The following is a 17,876-nucleotide window of genomic DNA, read 5'->3' on the forward strand; positions in this document are numbered from 1 at the left end:
GGCCAGCCGAGCCCAGAGAGCGGGGGGAGGAGTCAGCAGGAGGCTGGCGAGCCGAGCGCCGAGCGGGATCAGGGACCGCCTCCCGCCGCTGGGACGTCACCGCTCGGCCCGCGCGCCTCGGCTCAGCCCCGCGCTGCCGCCCGGCGTCTCCGTAATCGCTCGGGTGTCTCCGTCATCACCTCGGCTATTTCCGTCTCAGCTCGGGTATGTCCGTCATCACCTCGGCTACTTCCGGCTCCGCTCGGGTATCTCCCGCCTAATCGGTTATTTCCGCTGTGAGGACCGAGGAGCTTGGCGCATGCGCGCCGCGGCATTTTCTCTGGCTGAGGCGGGCTCGGGCGGGCCTAGCGAATTCGGGCGAGTCACGCAGACACGGGGTGTCCCCGGTGCCCCCCTCTGGCGCGAAACCTTCTCTCTCTAGGTTAACCCCGTGTGCGCCCCTCCCCCCTCAGAGACCCCCATTCCCCCCCCCGGCCTCCCCTTCACCCCAGGGACCCCTCCCCTTAGACTTCCTTCACCTGGGGATACCCCCCTCAGGGACCCCTCCCCTCAGAGACCCCCATTCCCCCCAAGGCCTCCCCTTCACCCCAGGGACCCCTCCCCTCAGAGACCCCCATTCCCCTCAAGGCCTCTCCTTCACCCCAGGGACCCCTCCCCTCAGAGACCCTAATTCCCCCCCCCAGGCCTCCCCTTCACCCCAGGGACCCCCCTCCCCTCAGAGACCCCCATTCCCCCTCAAGGCCTCTCCTTCACCCCAGGGACCCCCCTCCCCTCAGAGACCCCCATTCCCCCTCAAGGCCTCTCCTTCACCCCAGGGACCCCCCTCCCCTCAGAGACCCCCATTCCCCCTCAAGGCCTCTCCTTCACCCCAGGGACCCCTCCCCTTAGACTTACTTCACCTGGGGATACCCCCCTCAGGGACCCCTCCCCATAGAGACCCCCATTCCCCAGGGAAGACCCCTTCACCTGGGGAGATCCCTGCAGGGACCCCTTCCCTCCAGTGACTCCCTCTCCCACAGGAGGATTCCCCCCCTCCCCCCCAATTACCCACTTTCCTCAGGGGAATCTCCGCAACCTCCACTGCTGCTCCTGGTCTCCAAAAGGGTGAGGAACTCCTGGTCCCGCTCCCCTTTCACCTTCTGTTTGTTATCAGGGTTGTGCCCCAGCCTGACCACGGCCCCATTGTGCTGGGCGCTGCACAAACACCCAGGAAGATGCAGCCCTTGCTCCAGCAAGTTTCCAGTCTGGGTCTCAAGAAGAGCTTGGTGCCTCCGCCCAAGGCAGCAATGGCACCGAACAGTAAGGGCTCGTGGGTGGTACTGTCTGCAGGCATTAGAGCCATTATTAGGATATGTTTTTTCATCTGGGTGCAGAGCTTTGTGTGCTTTTCTGTAAAAAATAGAAGAACGGCCAGACTGGGTCAGACCAAAGGTCCATCTAGCCCAATATTCCGTCTTCTGGCAATGGCCAATGCCAGGTATCATAGAGGGAATGAACAGAACAGGGAATCATCAAGTGAGCCATGCCCTATCGCCCATTCCCAGTTTCTGGTAAAGAGAGGCTAGGGACACCATTCCTGCCCATCCTGGCTAATAGCCATTGATGGACCTATCCTCCATGAACTTTAGTTCTTTTTTGAACCCTGTTATAGTCTTGACCTTCACAACATCCTAAAATTGGATGGAGTCCCAATTTTGCCTGGCCTGGGATGGTGCTGGAGTGAGGGGATGCAGGGTAGCAAGTCACCCCCATGCCAAAAGAAGCAATATCAGAATGTTACACTCCTTATGGTCTTGTGGAGCTTTGATCACAGCTTCTGCCCATGTGTCATGACATATTGTAAATATGGCCTGATCTATGTTAGAAACGTTATGCCAGTGTAACTGTGTGGTTAGAAGTGTGACTTTTTGTAAACCAATATTTTTATACCAAAGTAAGTGCTTGTGTAGACAGTTATACCAGTATAAAGGTTCTCAAGAATGGTATAGCAAATTTCCCAAACCAGAAAAGGCTATACCAATATAAACCCTTTAATACTGGTATAACTGCCCACACTTAGGAAGGGTTTGCTCCTTTAACTTTATGGGTATAGTTAATGTGGTGAAACTTTCTAGGATAGACAAGCCCATGGGGTGCTTTATACAACAGACTTGAATTCACCTCCCAAGGACCTCAGGCCCTCTTCTTCACAATATTCCCAGGGGTCTTGGAAGGAGTGCAATGTGTGATTAGACAGGTCTAAGGTTCCTGGAATTCAGAAGTAATGTAACATTAAAATATTTTGAATTGCTCAGCTTATCAGTGAATAGATACTTGTGTTTAAAAACATCTGCCATAACCCTACAGAAAGGGATTGTTTTTATTTGTATTGTAGCAGTGCCCAGAGGCTCCTGTCAGGATCAGGGCTCCCTGGTATACAAGCAGTCAAAAAAACCACCCCAGCCATATAAAAAAAAAAAACCCCAAAACCCAACCACCACCAGTGCTGTACAAAAAGGAGGAGGATATAGAATGTAAAAGTAACTTAGAAGGTTTTCATATAGTAGTGTAAACACAGACAAAGCCTATATTTATTGAGTATTAGTTAAAGGTCAGTTTGTTTGGCCTTTGTTGTCTTATGATTCATTTGGGGTGCAAAATGCACTTGTTACTAATAACAGGTTCGTTTTTTGGCAGCTACTTAGAGATTAAGTGTGAAGAAGATTGTTGGTGACAAACAGAGACATTGTTTTATTAATACCATAATCAAAATCACAGAACTAGAAAATTGTAGAGTTGTAGCTGTGTTTATCCCAGATGTCAGAGACCAGGTGGATCAAGTAATAAATATCTTCTATTGGACCAACTCTGGTGGGTGAAGGAGAGAAGCTTTCAAGCTACACAGAGCTCTTCAGGAGAACTCTCTGTAGCTTGAAAGGTTGTCTCTTTCACCAACAGAAGTTGATCCAATAAAAGATATTACCTCCCCCACCTTATCAGAACTAGAAAAACAGGATAAAGATGACATGAGAATTTGCATCATGTATACACTTTCAAATCTTCAGGGCTGTGGGTTTCCATTAAGATGAGATAATGTGAAGGTTGCCAACATTCTGTCATCCTAAGGACCTGCTGAGGGTCATGTTTGGTTACTTTTTATGCACCTATTACTTACACCATCCATTTCTTACACCCACCTATTTTTGAGACCATATTTGATTAAGTATTGGCCTCTTGTCCATGTTTGTCATTACTGCTATCCGGTTTTGGGGTTCAACTGTTGTCGCAAGCATTTATGCTAATAGGAATTGTCATGCTTCTTTATGCAGCGCTGTTAGGAAAGTACCAAAATCTGGCTAGATAAAACCTGAACTATTACTTTGTGCTCTAACAGTCTACCACAAGATACATATTGCTGAATCTTCTGACCCAAGGTTACTTACTTATGCTAACTTATATTAGACTTAATGTGGCCTTATGCTCTCCTTCTCGTGGGAACAGAGAGCAACAATACCCAAACTCCGAAGGTGCAAACAATTTGTTGTTTATTGGGGTGAACTTTCAGCAAGCTTAAATCCAAATTCCTTTTCCCTTATTTTCAAATCCCCACTTACTTCCTGTTTGTCCCTAATTTATATAGTAATATTCTCAGCTATACCTTCACCAGTCATTTTACTGAAATTTACCTAACCAATCCTAATGTATTGTAACATGATTGCTTAGCTAGTTATATCCCACCACCTTCATTAGTTTACACCCAGCAAAATTAATTATACAGCAGACAGAAACAATCACAGAACTAGATAGAGACCACGCAAATAAACAATAGCAATTATAATGACAAAACAATACAGAAGAGAGGATTTCACAACTACATCTATAAAGGCATAAGGGCTTCCCAACTATGTCTATTGGTAAGTGAGTTCTTACCAAACAGAAAACTATCAAACTAAATTTCCTTTTACATCTTCTAGGCTCTTCCCTTTATCTGGAGGTGATAGATCGGATCCCCTTTCTAACAGCCCCATATTGCCTTATTTCAATATGACTGGTTTGAAATGTGTGATGACATGACACTTTCCAGTTTATGGCTGCTCCCACTGCTTAGCCCAAAGGTCTTAACTTAAGAACAGGGCCTCAGACTGTCACAGTGAGAAAAGGCCCTTACACCGGCAGACAGTGATTTTGATTCTTTTATATTTCTGTAACTAGCGAAGTGATAAACATATACCTAAATTCTTAAAGTATGGGTGATTACAGACAGGCCTGAATATCTATATCCTAACACTCCACCTTCCTTTTTTCCCCCCCTTTTCTTTTGGGATCCTTCTGCCCAGGTATCCCTGGAAAAGCATAGGACATACGGCGACACACTTCCTGATAGGGCCAGGCATTAAGGTGGAAGGTGTTGATGCTCCATCTGCCTCTTGTGTAGTACTGCACCCTGCACCTTCTCATACAGGCGTACCACGCCTATTCCAATTAGTGTTCCAGACTTCCCATTATAGTGGGCCTGAGAAGGTTGGGTCCAGGTTGTCTGCTAGAGTAGGGGGGGAGGGCTTACTACATTATTTACCGCTTATAATTAGTGGCTGTTCTCTAGGGGGTTGTGCCCCCCGATCGTTTCCATATGCAGTGTAACATTAGGGTTGGGATGCGGACTTACCTCCAGCGGCTCCCAGTCAGCAGTGCAGCTGGGGTGCCAGAGACAGATTTCCCGCCCGTCGTGGCACTGCGAACCGCGCTGCGCCTGAAGTGGCCAGCAGCAGGTCCAGCTGCTAGACAGAGGCACGCAGGCGGCTCCGCACAACTCTCGCCCGCAGTCACCACCCCCCAGCTCCCATTGGCTGGTTCTGCCAAAATCAGGCAGACAAGCTCATGACATCCTGTGCCATGGGTTCTCATGAGGGAGCCTGTTGTAATTTTTGGTTCTGGTTTCTCGCTTCCTTTGGCTGCCGGCAACTTGCAACAATCCCCTTCTCCCACCCACTGATCTAGAAGCAGCATTGAGGAGATATGATGAGAGTCTCATCCAGATCAAGGAAGGTTGCTACAGTGTGTGGGTGTGTATAAAATTTGGGATTCTTTTTGTAGAGAAAAACTCACTTCCCATAATCAACCTCAGGAAATATTTTTTCAGTCTTTCTATTGACATCCCTTCTAGTGTGAGGAAAGGTGTCATGTCTAGTCTGATCTAGACAGAAGATGTAAAGCATACAAGGCTACATACAATGCACTGAGGGCTGAGGAAGCAGCCAGGTCTCCAGTCCCAGTGAAAGAAGGTCCATTTCTCTGCAGTGTTACTCCACCTCGCTCTATCATTGCCTTGGTTATGTTCAGTTCCTCCTCTTGCAGGCAGGAGAGCAGCTTGGCATCGAGGCTGAAAGCGTGTTTCAGGTGGAAATCTTGCTTCAAGATGCTCTTGACCTTTGCAGCAACAAAGAAGCAAAATCAAAATATTAAATCTCTGGCTGCTACAGGAATAAGCCTCTGTCAGAAATCACCTACAGAACTCAACCAGCGTCACTGCAGTGGATGAATAAATGATCTCTGTCTTTCAGTTTGCAAAGTGCTCTGAGATCCTTCCAGGTGAAAGGTGCTGTGTGTAAATGTGCATTATTAGAACTAAGATTCTTATTTTCTGTTAAGATCATGATAAACACATATTGATTTCCAATTTTTCCTGGATTAGTTGTTCCCTAAAAGTGAGTATTTTGCCTTTAAAGCAGGAGCGTGACATACAAATGCAACCCACAGCTAGGTTCTCCCAGTAACTGCTGAGTGAGGTAAAACTGGGTGTGATGGGGTGGACTAGGTCCTGAGGCCCCCTGCTGGAGGCCTTGTGGCCCTGCCACATCCCGCCCCAGAAAGGGCAGTAGATAGGTCCTCCAAGCTGCCCAGAGCAGCTCTGTGGGAAGCTGCCAATCAGGGCCCAGCAGGGCAGTATAAGAAGAGCTGCAGGGCCAGAGCGAGTTTAGTTCCTTGCTGGAGAAGGAGGAGAGTGGCTGGTGCTTAGGGCTGGCCGCTGGGACTCTATGAGGACAAGGCCTGGAGGTAAGGGTGAAGAATGTGCAGGAACCATGGGAAAGTGGCCAAGGGAATTATAGAAGCAACACTGTTTATTTCAAGGGACCTTATGAATGGCTGCTATCTATAGGGTCCCTGGGCTGCAACCTGGAGTAGAGGGTGGGCCCGGGTCCCCCCCACTAGCCACTGGGAAAGTAGCCTGGACTTTGAGGCACCCCAGAAAGGGAACTGAACTGTAGTGGCCCAGCTGAAGAACTGGGGCTAGAAAGGCCCTGGGAGGGCAAAGACACTGTCTCCAGTATTCTGGAGCAGGGACAGCCAGAGAGACATTATCGAGGGCACTGAGAGAAGCCCTGTTAGATTTGTACCCCCAAAAGGGTTTGCTTTGCTTTTAATCTCACAGACAGACTGTGTATGACTTGGCCAATGACCCACCACAAACAGAGAGAGAGAGAAAGCAGGCACTCGGGCAAGGGGTGCTCACGTGAGGTGAGTACAACCCCGTTACACTAGGCAACAGCATAGCTAGAACGTGCTGAATTCAAATTACAAACTGATTTCTGTTTGTCTCTTAAGGAGAATAAAAATTCCAACAATTGGTAGGGTTGCTTCTGTTCAGTTTTTTAGGCATATCCTGTATCTGCAATCTAGGTGCCACCCATGGCTTCCTCGGTTGATGCCATGTGGCCCTCAGTGTCAGAAAATTTGGGCCTCCGTGTTTCAGTGGATCTCTCTGAAAGTGGCAGCTACGGTCCGGGCCTTGTTTGAAGCCTGTAGTAACCCTTCCTCCTTGCATCACTTCAAGCTGTGATATTGCTGCTTATGCCCTGATCTAATCATAGCTTTGCTTTAAAACCACAAAAGGGAAGACTCATTGAGAGCTGTGTGGTGCTGTATTTCACTGGCGTTCTCTCTCACCAGCTCGAGCTGTTTGGATACAATCTGCTTCTCCACAGACTGTGCCAGCCGTAATAACTGATCCTCAGTTAGCTCTGGAAAAGAAGAATTCATGTGAGAAAAGGGTTTCTTTCTGGGAGGTAAGAGGGCAAGTGCAGAGGGTGGACAAGCCCAGGTGGATAATCATCAGTTGTCTGCACTCCTTTCTGAGGATCTTAAAGCACTTTAATAATTTGACTAAATTAAGTTTTACTATCCTTGTGAGGGGGTGAGTGATTGAAATTACTATACCCATTATACAGATGGGGCAGCAGAGGCACAGACAAGGGAGGAAGTGGCTTGCCCAAAGTCACAGAACAAGCTGTGGCAAAACTGAATAGAACCAGAAAGTCCTGATTCCCCCACTCCTGTTACTTAGCCACCCTTCCTCAGGTTCTTGCTGAGGTTTCAGGTCCTCTGTGTGCCATATTCTGGGGTCCCCAATGCATTGCGTTTCCAAGTGGGTGCCTCAATATGAGGATTCTGCTAGGATGCCATAATGAGATGCAAACTCCATCACAATGCTATGTCTGGCAAATGGTACACTGTGTTAGCTGGCAATGGCTGCCAAAAGCAGGTCCAGATTCTCAGCGGACTCTGCACCCCGCCCTAGCCAAGAATCTAAGGAATGTCTGAACCATGCGAGTTCGCCTTCATCATTCATTCTGTTCTTCATAGGCAGACTTGTTTCTTGTATTCTGGTGTGGTTGGGTGCCCCCATTAAAATATCCAGAACTGATTCTTACCACCAAGTGCGTGTAGAGTGTAGAGAACCGGCCCAACAAGGTAAAGATGTGTGCTTCCTTCAGAATCCTGTACATTGTTCAGCAGGTCTTCCAGGTCTGGATTCTCACTCTTTAGCTCACATTTATCAGCATCTTCAAAAGCCTCTTCTAGCTGCAGGTTGGGGGGGAGGGGGAAAGCTTCAGTATGCATCTGACTGTGCTGGGAGGAAAGGAGTGCTGGGTGACCACGTTTTCTCTAACGTCAGCTATTTACTGTAGCACAACTGGGGATTGAGGGAGTTGAATATTCACATTTGCTGCTGTAAGATACAGGATACTGGATGAAATGGTCCACTGGCATATTCAGATGTAGGAATATCTGTGCTCCTTTGTAAATTATACTCATAGAAGTTAGATGGAAGAAGCCTACTGAATCATTCTGTCCATCTTCCTTCCAGAGCAAGGCTGGGGTTGTGCATTTAGTTTATCTACTTATATGGTGATGGGGGCCAAATCAGAAGGTGCTGGACTGACAGATGGTCACAGGATAGGAAGGAACTCCGATTGATAGTGGTCTGGGGGAGGTCTCTAAATCCATAATGACTGAAAAAAAAATAGCTTTACCTTGAGTTTGAGTTCTTGCAAGAGGTCACTGTTTATTATCACGGCTATGATTGATTTTAAGAACTTGGCACGCAGATCTGTGGACAACTGAGAGAGCTCTGCACATTCCTTTTCAACGTCGCTCTGCAGGCCTTCCATTCCTCCATCTGAAAACAACGGAGGAGAATCATGGAGACCAGACAGCAAATGTTAATCGGGACAGGGGTGGGGGGGTAATAGAGCCTCTATAAGAAAAAGACCCAAAAATCGGGACATCTGGTCACCCTATGCTTGTCCGGTTCAAAAGGGTCAGATAGGACTCAAAATTTAGATGTGGAAAACAAATTTGGAAAGGCATCTGTGAATATTCAGAGAATCACCCAGTACTTTGTTCTCAGTTAATGCCTCCTATGCAAGGATCTGGATATGTTTTCTTATTAAAGTGAATATTTTTCCATGTTACAGAAATAACTTGTCCAAAGTCACATGATGAGTTAATAACAGAGACTAGAAAAAGTCATCTCATTCTAATTCCTTCACTGAAAAAAAGATTAGTCCACTAAATTATTTCCAAGCCATAGTTTAAGGGTAGCCTATATGAAATGCACAGCAGCATAAACTGTTGCTTTGTCAAGGAATTTTGTATGATTGTCAGGTTTACACCACTTTACATTAACAAGTACAGTGAGAGATGAAATTGTTACATAATGACAAATTTTTGTTTACAGACATTCTGATGCTGCTTTCTGATCAATGAGAAATACCCAAATCACATGAAAGTCAACATAAATTGTCACTGGCTTATGTATGCCACTTAAACTGTCAAATTTGATTTTCATGCTGTGTCATTTGGTGAAATTTCAGATCCTGCATATGAGATCTCTGTATGATTGATGACAAGAATGTACCTTGTGAGCACGATTCCCCATTCCTTTGAACCTTGTGTCATCACTTACACCTGTGCAAAACGTACGTAAAAGATTTCAGTGGGTATGAGTAACTTCTGAATTGGTAGTATTTTACATCCATTTTGCACAGATTTTTGTAACTGTAAAGGTGCAAAGTTGGGAAGCAGTAAGACCCTGAAACTCAGTATACAGTCCAGAAACAAATCTTTATAAACTATGTGGTGCAGACATCAAGCTCTGGAGTAATATTTTTCAAGCTGTGGGGACCTTTCTGGTAGTTTAGAATGAAATGTTCTGAGAATCAAGCAGTGGGATGAGGATTTCTTTGTTATGAAGTGCTCTGCAGAGTGAAATATCTGGGAAATCTGTGTATCTCTAGGTGGCTTCCCTGAGCAATGGCTCATAAGGTCAGAACACCCTGAAAGGATTTGGCTACATTGTATCCTGTCAGGTGAGGATGTTATAAAGAGCTGCCTACCTGGAAAGTAATCAGATTCCGCTGTTACACCTGTGAAGGCAGAGAGATGAAGAAAAAGTATCATAGAAGTTGAGCCCTTATAATTATGAGTTGTTGTCAACACCAACATGCATTTATCTTTACTCCACTAAAAGGACTGTCAGTATAAAGGATACCTATATTTGAGGAAAGCCATTATCCTTGTTGACAATTTTAATTTATTATGAACTGACTAAAATAATCACTCTGGAGCCTTGTTTACACTATGGAAATTTTCAAAAAAATTCCCACTGTTGCTAAGATTGGTTCAGCTACATCTGTATTAGCAACACTGGGGGCTTGTTTACAGACAGATTGCACTGGTTTAACTTAACAGAGAGTTTAAAAACAGATGAAACTGGTGCAAAGCCCTGCAGTGGTTTATAACTGGCTATATCAATTTAGTTTGCCCCTATAAACGTATGGTGCAAGGTAAACGGCTCTAAGCCAGGATTAAATTGATATGAGTGTCCATAATTAAAATACATAGTTAAAATAGTGTAACTTAACTGATTTAAAAGTCACGCTTTAGAGAGAGAATTAACACAAATGAAGATGGCAAAATGTTCTGTTTACCGTCTGCAACAAATGTTTTTTCATCTGGATGATGAGAAATACCTGGGAAGATAGAAAAAGGGAAATGATCATTTATAACCTTTGAAGAGTTATTTGATGCCTCAGGGGGTTTCTTCTTCCAATTTTGACCAGCAGTATTTAAACCTGAAAATACCACTACCCCACTTCCAAATATCTGTAGCATGCACGTTTCATCTTGGGAAGTTCATTTCTGGTGTATTGTTTTTTCCCCCCCCCCGTAGTGGAGGAGCTGAAGTTTTCTGGATGATGCTTACCCCATGATTCACTTTGAATAATTAGCGGCTTGATTCTGAATGCCAGGACACAGTCCTTAGGGATAACTATGACACTCTTGCTGCCTCTGGTGCCCTGGTTCGTGGAAAGAGGAGTTAGCGAGCTCCCACAGCACAGAGATGCGCTAAAAAGAGGAGGCTATCCCCCTCGTATTTCCTGAATCTAGATAGAAATCGAACCTTTAATGAAAAATGGACACAGATGTCATTCCGAATGTTGCCTTCCATGGTGTTGGCTTTGTATAATGTGGTCTCCTCCAAAGCCTGAACAGCCTCATTGATCACATACAAGTTCTCTCTGTGCTTCCTTAAATCCTTAATGAAGGAATGGTCCATGTTGATTTTCCTAAAAAAAGAAGTGGACTCTGCATCACTTTTGAGTTTCTTTCTGTAGGTTAGTGTAGAGTCTTGACACTGGCTCCCCTTATTCTTGCATTTGCCACTTGGGGCAGAAATCAAGAGGAACGCTGGCTTAAGTGTCCACCAGGGAATTGCCCTGATGTAAGCAGAATCCCTGAGTTGCACCGAGCCATGGAAGCTTTTATTCCATCTCCTTTCATAGTACTAGTGAGAGGCGCAGCCAGGGGAAATGAGATGTGGCCCTGTTACAGCTAGTCTCAGCAGCTGATGTGGGCCCATGGGCAGCTACTGCATAAGTTAGAGCGGTCCTCTCTTCTCCCCATTTCTGCCAGCCTCACCTTTCTTTTGGTAGAATCTCCAGGGCTGCTGGGCTGACCCGTGCTGTTTTCATCTTGATGGACTTCACTTGGTAGGTGCTGGCAGCTCCTGTCACTTCCATACTCACAAAGTCTTCAGGCATCTTAATAGTCCACTCTACTCTGCCATCAGAGCAATCCTTAACAGTGATTGTGTGTGAATCCTGGACGTCTGTGGGGAGGGGGGAGAGAGAAACCCTGCAAGAGTTAACATATTCTCTTTGTACCATTAATATGTAATTACGGCCCATAGCTCCTGTGCACACAGGAAGGATGTGGCCTGACAAAGCTCAGACACAAGCAGCATAATTCCCTGGCCAGTCACTGAAAGAAAACCCCCTCAAGCCCAGGATGCTGTAGGCAGTGTTGCCACGCTGGCTGGGTAAATAACGTGGGAAGACGCATTACCTAGATTTCTGCTGTCCTGTCCAGGTACCAGAATGTCACTGAGCCTAACTCCTGTTTTGTAGTAGCGGTGATGAGTCATCCAGGATCTCTTTGGTTTCCTTCGAACGATGTATAGGGGTCTGAAGTGATCTTGGTCAATAAGGCTGCTAACTGGGAGCAGATCTCCATCTGGAGCCAACTGCTTTGCCAGGTCTTTGGTTGCCTTGTGAAACATCCTGGCTGCAGCCTGATGTACCTTGAACTGAAGCAAAATGTACTTTTACCTTAGGAGGTGAAGACAAGTGAAGCAAACACATTTGAAATGTGAACTGGGGCTTGCAGCAAGGTGTCTTGCTCTTTGACAGTAAGTTTTACCTGCTCAGAGCTCTTAAAAACAAGCAAAAAACCCAAGGCCATGTTGACCAACATTGTTGATCTAGTTTATGCTGGCATATAGCCACTGTCATTATTATATCACTTGTGTGAGTGCACACTGGGGTCCGTGTGTCAGCAGTGTGTGTCCTCAACAGGAGCGCTTGCATTGATTGTATTGTCGGGGGGGAGCATTGAGAGACTGCTCCTGGAGACCAGTAACAGTTGATGTAAGCAACACAGCATCTGCGCTGACACTGCGTTGGCCTGATTGCACTGACTATGACTCTACGCCGTTGGTGAGGTGCTGTTTCTAAATTGGCGTAGAGACGCACTTACAGTGGTGGGAGCCAAATTTACGCGAAGACACTGCCAGAGCTAGGTCGACACAAGGCAGTGTAGACCAGGCCTGAGCTCCACAAATGGCCTGTGGGCCGGGCTGCTGTTGTTACACCCAGTCAGAGAGAGACATGATTTGCCCCAAATCAGGTACAGTGAGTCAGTTCAAGAGCTGTGAACAGGACTAAGTAGGTTCACTTACTTGTATCCTGTCAAACGTATACTTTCTGATCATGGGCAGGGAGTGGAGCCCCCCTTAGGGGAAGTTAGCCCTGGCTCTGCCTGCCCAGGAACTCTCCCCACAGCCAGAGCCCTGAGACCCCCTCCCCCATAGCTGGAGCCACAAATCCCTCCTTCTCCCTCTGCCTGCTCAGAGGAGCCCCAGGCCAGCTCCAGCCGCACCTCCCATCCCCAGGCCCCAAGCCGTCCCAGGGAAAAGCTTCTCATTCTTGTCCAAAGACACTTTTGATATGCCCCATGCAGGTTCTGGGGTGGCTGAGGAGGGGTATTTGCTGCTCAGCTTCCAGAATTCATCAGTAATCTCTCCCAAATCCAGGGAGATTACTGATGAACCTGGGAAACTGAGTAGCATATACTGCCTCCTCAACCGCCCTGGAACCTTCATGGGGCATAATAAATCAAACACTTCCCCCAAAATCCTGCAAGCGAGGATCTGGTGGCACCAACTGCACCAGCCCTGGCCTATTATACCTGCCGCCCATGTTTTTGATCATGTTGATTGTTTAGGGTCAGAGAATGAAATTAGTTTCTAAAGGAATTTGATCATTACTCCCCCGTGATGAGTGAACAATACAAATGAAATTTCTTGAATATCAGATTAGTTGAAGAGGATTCCAGACAATGTTGTCCTCTCCCAGTGCTGGGACTCTAGCAGACCACTACACCTTATCTTTAAAACCAGTTGCCACCAGCAGGCATTCAGATTGAACCATCAACGTCCATATTTCACAAAATACAGAGCTAGAGATGTTTCTTGCTGCAAAGAGCTTATGATCTAAGGAAGGCAATAATTAGCTAGTATGCAGGTACTTTTCATCAGTAGCTCCAAGAGCACAAAGGCAGGTTGCTGTCACTGGCATTTCACAGAGAGCGAAACTGAAGCACCAAGTGGAAGTAACTTGTCCAAGGTCACAGAGGGAGTCAGTGGCAGAGCTGGGAATAGAACCTGGAAGCTTTCACTACTGGCATCTTGCTCTAACCACTAGACCAGGGGTTGGCAACCTTTCGGAAGTGCTGTGCCGAGTCTTCATTTATTCACTCTAATTTAAGGTTTCGCGTGCCAGTAATACATTTTAACGTTTTTAGAAGGTCCCTTTCTATAAGTCTGTAATATGTAACTAAACTATTGTTGTATGTAAAGTAAATAAGGTTTTTAAAATGTTTAAGACGCTTCATTTAAAATTAAATTAAAATGCAGAGCCCCTCGGTCCGGGGGCCAGGACCTGAGCAGTGTGAGTGCCACTGAAAATCAGCTCACATGCCTCCTTTGGCATGTGTGCCGTAGTTTGCCTACTGCTGCACTAGACCCAGACCTTCCAGAGCTAGCACTCCACAGCCCAGTGCCCTAGGGAAAGGCAGAGTAGTCAGAGATGTGGGCCAACAAAGACTGATGAATGGATGCTGCCTATAATAATTCCATTACGGAGATTTAAAGAAATGTTTTGAAAATGATTCAGTAGTTTCTTGTTGGTATGGTAGAGGGGAAGTTCATAAACTCCTCACACAGGTCATCTCAGATCTGCGTAGACTTCATCGGGGAAGTTTGAGTCACAAGACTGAGGTCCCAGTTATGCTGGTACATCCTGATATGAGATTTGGACATTGGCCTATGACCTGAACTCTAAAGGAACTCTTTGCAACGACAAAGCTCACCTTCTGTGCTGTGAATCTGAACCTCAATTGAACTCCTGTCTGCATGTGTATAGATCTCTTCACCATGCTCTCTCTCTCTTGTTTTTTAATAAATTTTAGTTTAGTTAATAAGAATTGGCTGTAGCATATATTTCGGTAAGATCTGAAACATTCAGTAACCTGGGATGTAACGTGTCCGATCCTTGGGGATTGGTAGAACCTTTTCTTTTATATGATGAAATATGATTTACAGAAGCTTTCATCATATTTGACGTGTGTATCTGGATGGAGGCCTGAGGCCAGATCACTTGAAGGGAACGGTGTTGTTTGGACTTCTGAGTAACCAGTGAGGTATTATAGAAGTTGTTTTGTGCTGGCTTGGTAAATCTAAGTATTGGAATATCTACCCGCTTTTTGGGGTTTGGCTGCCCCATTCTTTGCAGTTCACCCTAAAGGAGTGACCATAGCTGGCTCCCCACTCGGACCCCCGTCACAGTGGCCTAGTCATGCTTGGATACACATTGCCACAGGTTAATTGGGTTTTTGGATCAGAACCACATGCTTATCAAAATTTAATTTTGATACTGGAGAGTTTAAGGATTAAAAATCAGTTACAGTGGGTGACCTATGATCAAGATCCTGATTGAAAAAGCCTGGAAGAATTGTGCTTACAGATAGGGTTGTATTTTAAGCAAAAGGTCGTAGAGCAGGAACTGAAAAATCTGTTAATTGCCACTGACAAGGAAGTAGACCCACCGAAAATGCTTGCAGTGCGAAACCAGCAGCTAGAACTTGAACAAAAGCAAAAAATAGCTGATATAGAAGGAGAAGTTGTGGAAGGAGAACACCTGAGTTTCGAACATGAACAAAAAATGGCATCTATTGGATTGCAGGAACTAGAAGCTAAGGCAAAAGTGGACAGACTTAAGCTCCTACTCAAGAGAATGAATGAACATCCTGACTAACGGTGTCATCCTGAAAAAATAGCTCCTCTAAACAGCAAAGATGGGGATAAATCTTTCCAGTGTGTAACAGGGTTGGTATGTTTGACTCTAAGCAGTTGTCTGTGTCTAACTAGATTTACCCCAACACTGCCAGCTTTTATGTAAATGGTTTTACTGTGAGCTGGGTGAAGGTAACCCCAGAACTTGAGCAGAGAATGTAAAAGTCAACGGGAAAAGCTGTTGAGGGCAAATTATAGCTTCTGACATCACTCTTGTTAAAGCAGAACTTGTCAAAGAGGAAGATTATTTACCACCTAAGAGTGTGAATATTGTAATCCTCTGAGTTCACTGTACGTGTGCCTTTAGCCAGAATCCACCTTGAATGGAACGGTGTTAAACATGAAGTTATAGCTGGGGAAAGAAAGTTATTGCCTTAGGATCTTTTGACTGGGGAGGATATTAAAGCTTTGTTCAATCAAGTTGATGACCTAAACCAGTCACAGGAAAGAAATAATCCTGAACCTGTGTCTGCTAGGGGCAAGGATTTGCCTATGGAGGGTTTCTCCAAATGTTTGTGTGAAGAAGGTCGCTCTCTATCTGTGCAAAGAAGCAGTGCCTATGTGGAAGAAATTCCTGAGTGTCAGTCTGGTGTCTCAGGAAGATGTAGTAGGTTCTGTGGTGACTCAGGGCGAAGGAATGTGATAGTGATTTACAAAACGAAACTTGCCGAGACAGAAGAACGTTACTGCTTTTTCTCTGTCCCAAGTGAGATTTCCCCTCAGGGCTAGGATTCAGCTCCTATGAAGGAAGGGTTGATCCTCCCCACATTTATACTTCAGGTTAATACTGTCCACCCCTCCTGAAAAAACAAATCACTGTTCTTTTCTTCCAGTGATACACAGACCTTGCTTTACTCATAGCCCAGAAGCGGTGGTTCTTTTTAAAACCTGGCGCTACAGTAGAAAGGATTTGTTTGAAGAGCAGAAAGGTGCTGATTAGAAACCAGAGCAAGAACCGGCACAGAGTCTTTTCTTTTTTTGTGCTCCAGTGGAAAAAGGAACAGCCTCCCCCATCGGGATTACCCTAATTATTACAGTCACTTGATTAAACACTTACCACACTGTCTGAAGACTGGAAGAAAGGAGGGTCTCAGAAGTAACTAACAGGCAGCCTCTGTGCCTGCTCCTCTCTTACTGTAAACTCGCTTCCCCAGCAATATACCGAGCCCCTGTGTTTCTTGTCCTTAAATGAGGTCTCGTCTTAGAAACAAACTTGGCGGAACTGTTTGTTAGCGCTGCGATCAGCTATGTCTCTCGGCATCTCAGCATGGCCTCTTAGTTTCGTTTTTCAGCAGTTGCAATAAAAAAAACAGATTCCTCTGTACTTCCTGCGACGGTGCAGGGGGGGGTTGCCTGAACCAACCTGCCCAAGGGTATGTTTTTTGCTTTTAATTCTGCCTCCAAGCAGCTGGTTCTCTCATTTTTTTCCATCTCAACATTTTGACAGATCTTCTGTACTTGTGGCAAACTCCTGTTTGGCATTGCTTGTCCCATGCCAGGCCCAGAGACTGTACAGTGGACTTGGACAAGTGCCTCCTCCAGAGTTCTACAATGCCACTTTAGGGTGTCATCTACAGCAACTATAGGCCCCAACAGCATGCAAAGCTCAGGATGGAGCCTTGTGGGAGAAGTGGATTGTATGTTTTAAACCCCATGTTACATATACAACATTATGTGCACACTTTATACTTTTGGAGGGACATCATGTAAGAAAAGAACCTAGACAGATTAACTCATCCCCTCTGCAGCCTGTTTGACTCTTTACATGGGCAAAAACTGGACCCCCAAGGTGAAAATACCCCCAGGCTCAGATGGCAGAGGCTGTGTGAGGGGTGTTTACTTATGAAAACAAAAATTTCTCCAGCTGGGCAGGGAGGTGAAAAGCCAGCTCAGGAACCAGCGTGCAGTTATGATACTCATTTCCGTGTTCTCCATTATCAAGGTCTTAGACTCTGAACTGTTTGTACAGCCCCCAGTTACTGCTGCTTTCCCACCAGTCCCACACAGACTTGCCTCCAGCTGTAATGTCCAGCAGCCTCAGCCTGTTCTACATGTGGCTCTGCATCCGTTCCTACCTCCAGCACAGCTCACAACAGAGTTCGGGCACTTCCTCCTTCACCACCCTTCCCCTGATCTGGCCAGTGTCTTGGGGAAAGGGACACGCCATGGGGTCTGGTGGGAGGTGTAGTCCCCCACATAGACCCAGCTATGTCACCCAAAAGCAACATCCAGGATCAGGCAGGGGATGCGGCAAATTCATGCACTGGCTCCATGTATCACACAGTGTGAGAAGAACAAACAGACCAGAACCAGCAGGAACCCAAACAACATAAGGCAGGAGGCATCTCCATTAAGCAGGGGGCCTGGTTAAGGGTTATGGCCCCAGCCCACAACTGAGGGCTTGTCTACATCAGAAAGTTGCAGCGCTGGTGAGGGAGTTACAGCGCTGCAACTTTGAAGGTGTACACATCTGCAGGGCACCACCAGCGCTGCAACTCCCTGTTTGCAGCGCTGGCCGTACTCCCGTTTTGTCTCGGGTGTAGAGGATCCAGCGCTGGTGATCCAGCGCTGGTAATCCAATGTAGACAGTTACCAGCGCTTTTCTTGACCTCCGTGGAAGGAGGAAGCCTCTGGTAATCAAGCT

At 46.1% G+C, this 17,876-nt stretch overlaps 1 protein-coding gene and 1 long non-coding RNA gene across 4 annotated transcripts; one reads left to right on the forward strand and one right to left on the reverse strand.

Annotated features, from left to right (window-relative positions):
- The first annotated feature begins 154 nt into the window (after positions 1–154).
- Positions 155–6,918, forward strand: LOC115638899. The gene is made up of 3 exons (XR_003997539.1): positions 155–421; positions 1,154–1,299; positions 5,335–6,918. It is a non-coding gene; the product is annotated as an uncharacterized LOC115638899 (long non-coding RNA).
- On the reverse strand, positions 3,570–16,516 carry GSDMA (gasdermin A). 3 transcript variants are annotated; one of them, XM_030540951.1, is made up of 11 exons: positions 16,290–16,516; positions 11,668–11,908; positions 11,242–11,431; positions 10,724–10,889; positions 10,526–10,619; positions 10,251–10,292; positions 9,657–9,686; positions 8,292–8,437; positions 7,689–7,839; positions 6,925–6,998; positions 3,570–5,406 (listed from the first exon to the last, which is right to left on the reverse strand). In XM_030540951.1, the coding sequence occupies exons 2-11, from the start codon at positions 11,879–11,881 to the stop codon at positions 5,164–5,166; spliced, it is 1,350 nt and encodes a 449-aa protein (XP_030396811.1). In that variant the 5' UTR covers positions 11,882–11,908; positions 16,290–16,516; the 3' UTR covers positions 3,570–5,163. The 3 variants fall into 3 exon arrangements, with proteins under 3 accessions (XP_030396811.1, XP_030396812.1, XP_030396813.1); XM_030540952.1 differs by lacking the exon at positions 6,925–6,998; XM_030540953.1 differs by lacking the exons at positions 6,925–6,998; positions 7,689–7,839.
- Between the last annotated feature and the right edge of the window lie 1,360 nt (positions 16,517–17,876).

Source organism: Gopherus evgoodei, chromosome 23 (genome assembly GCF_007399415.2).
Source record: "Gopherus evgoodei ecotype Sinaloan lineage chromosome 23, rGopEvg1_v1.p, whole genome shotgun sequence".
NCBI classification, from domain to species: Eukaryota; Metazoa; Chordata; order Testudines; family Testudinidae; genus Gopherus; species Gopherus evgoodei.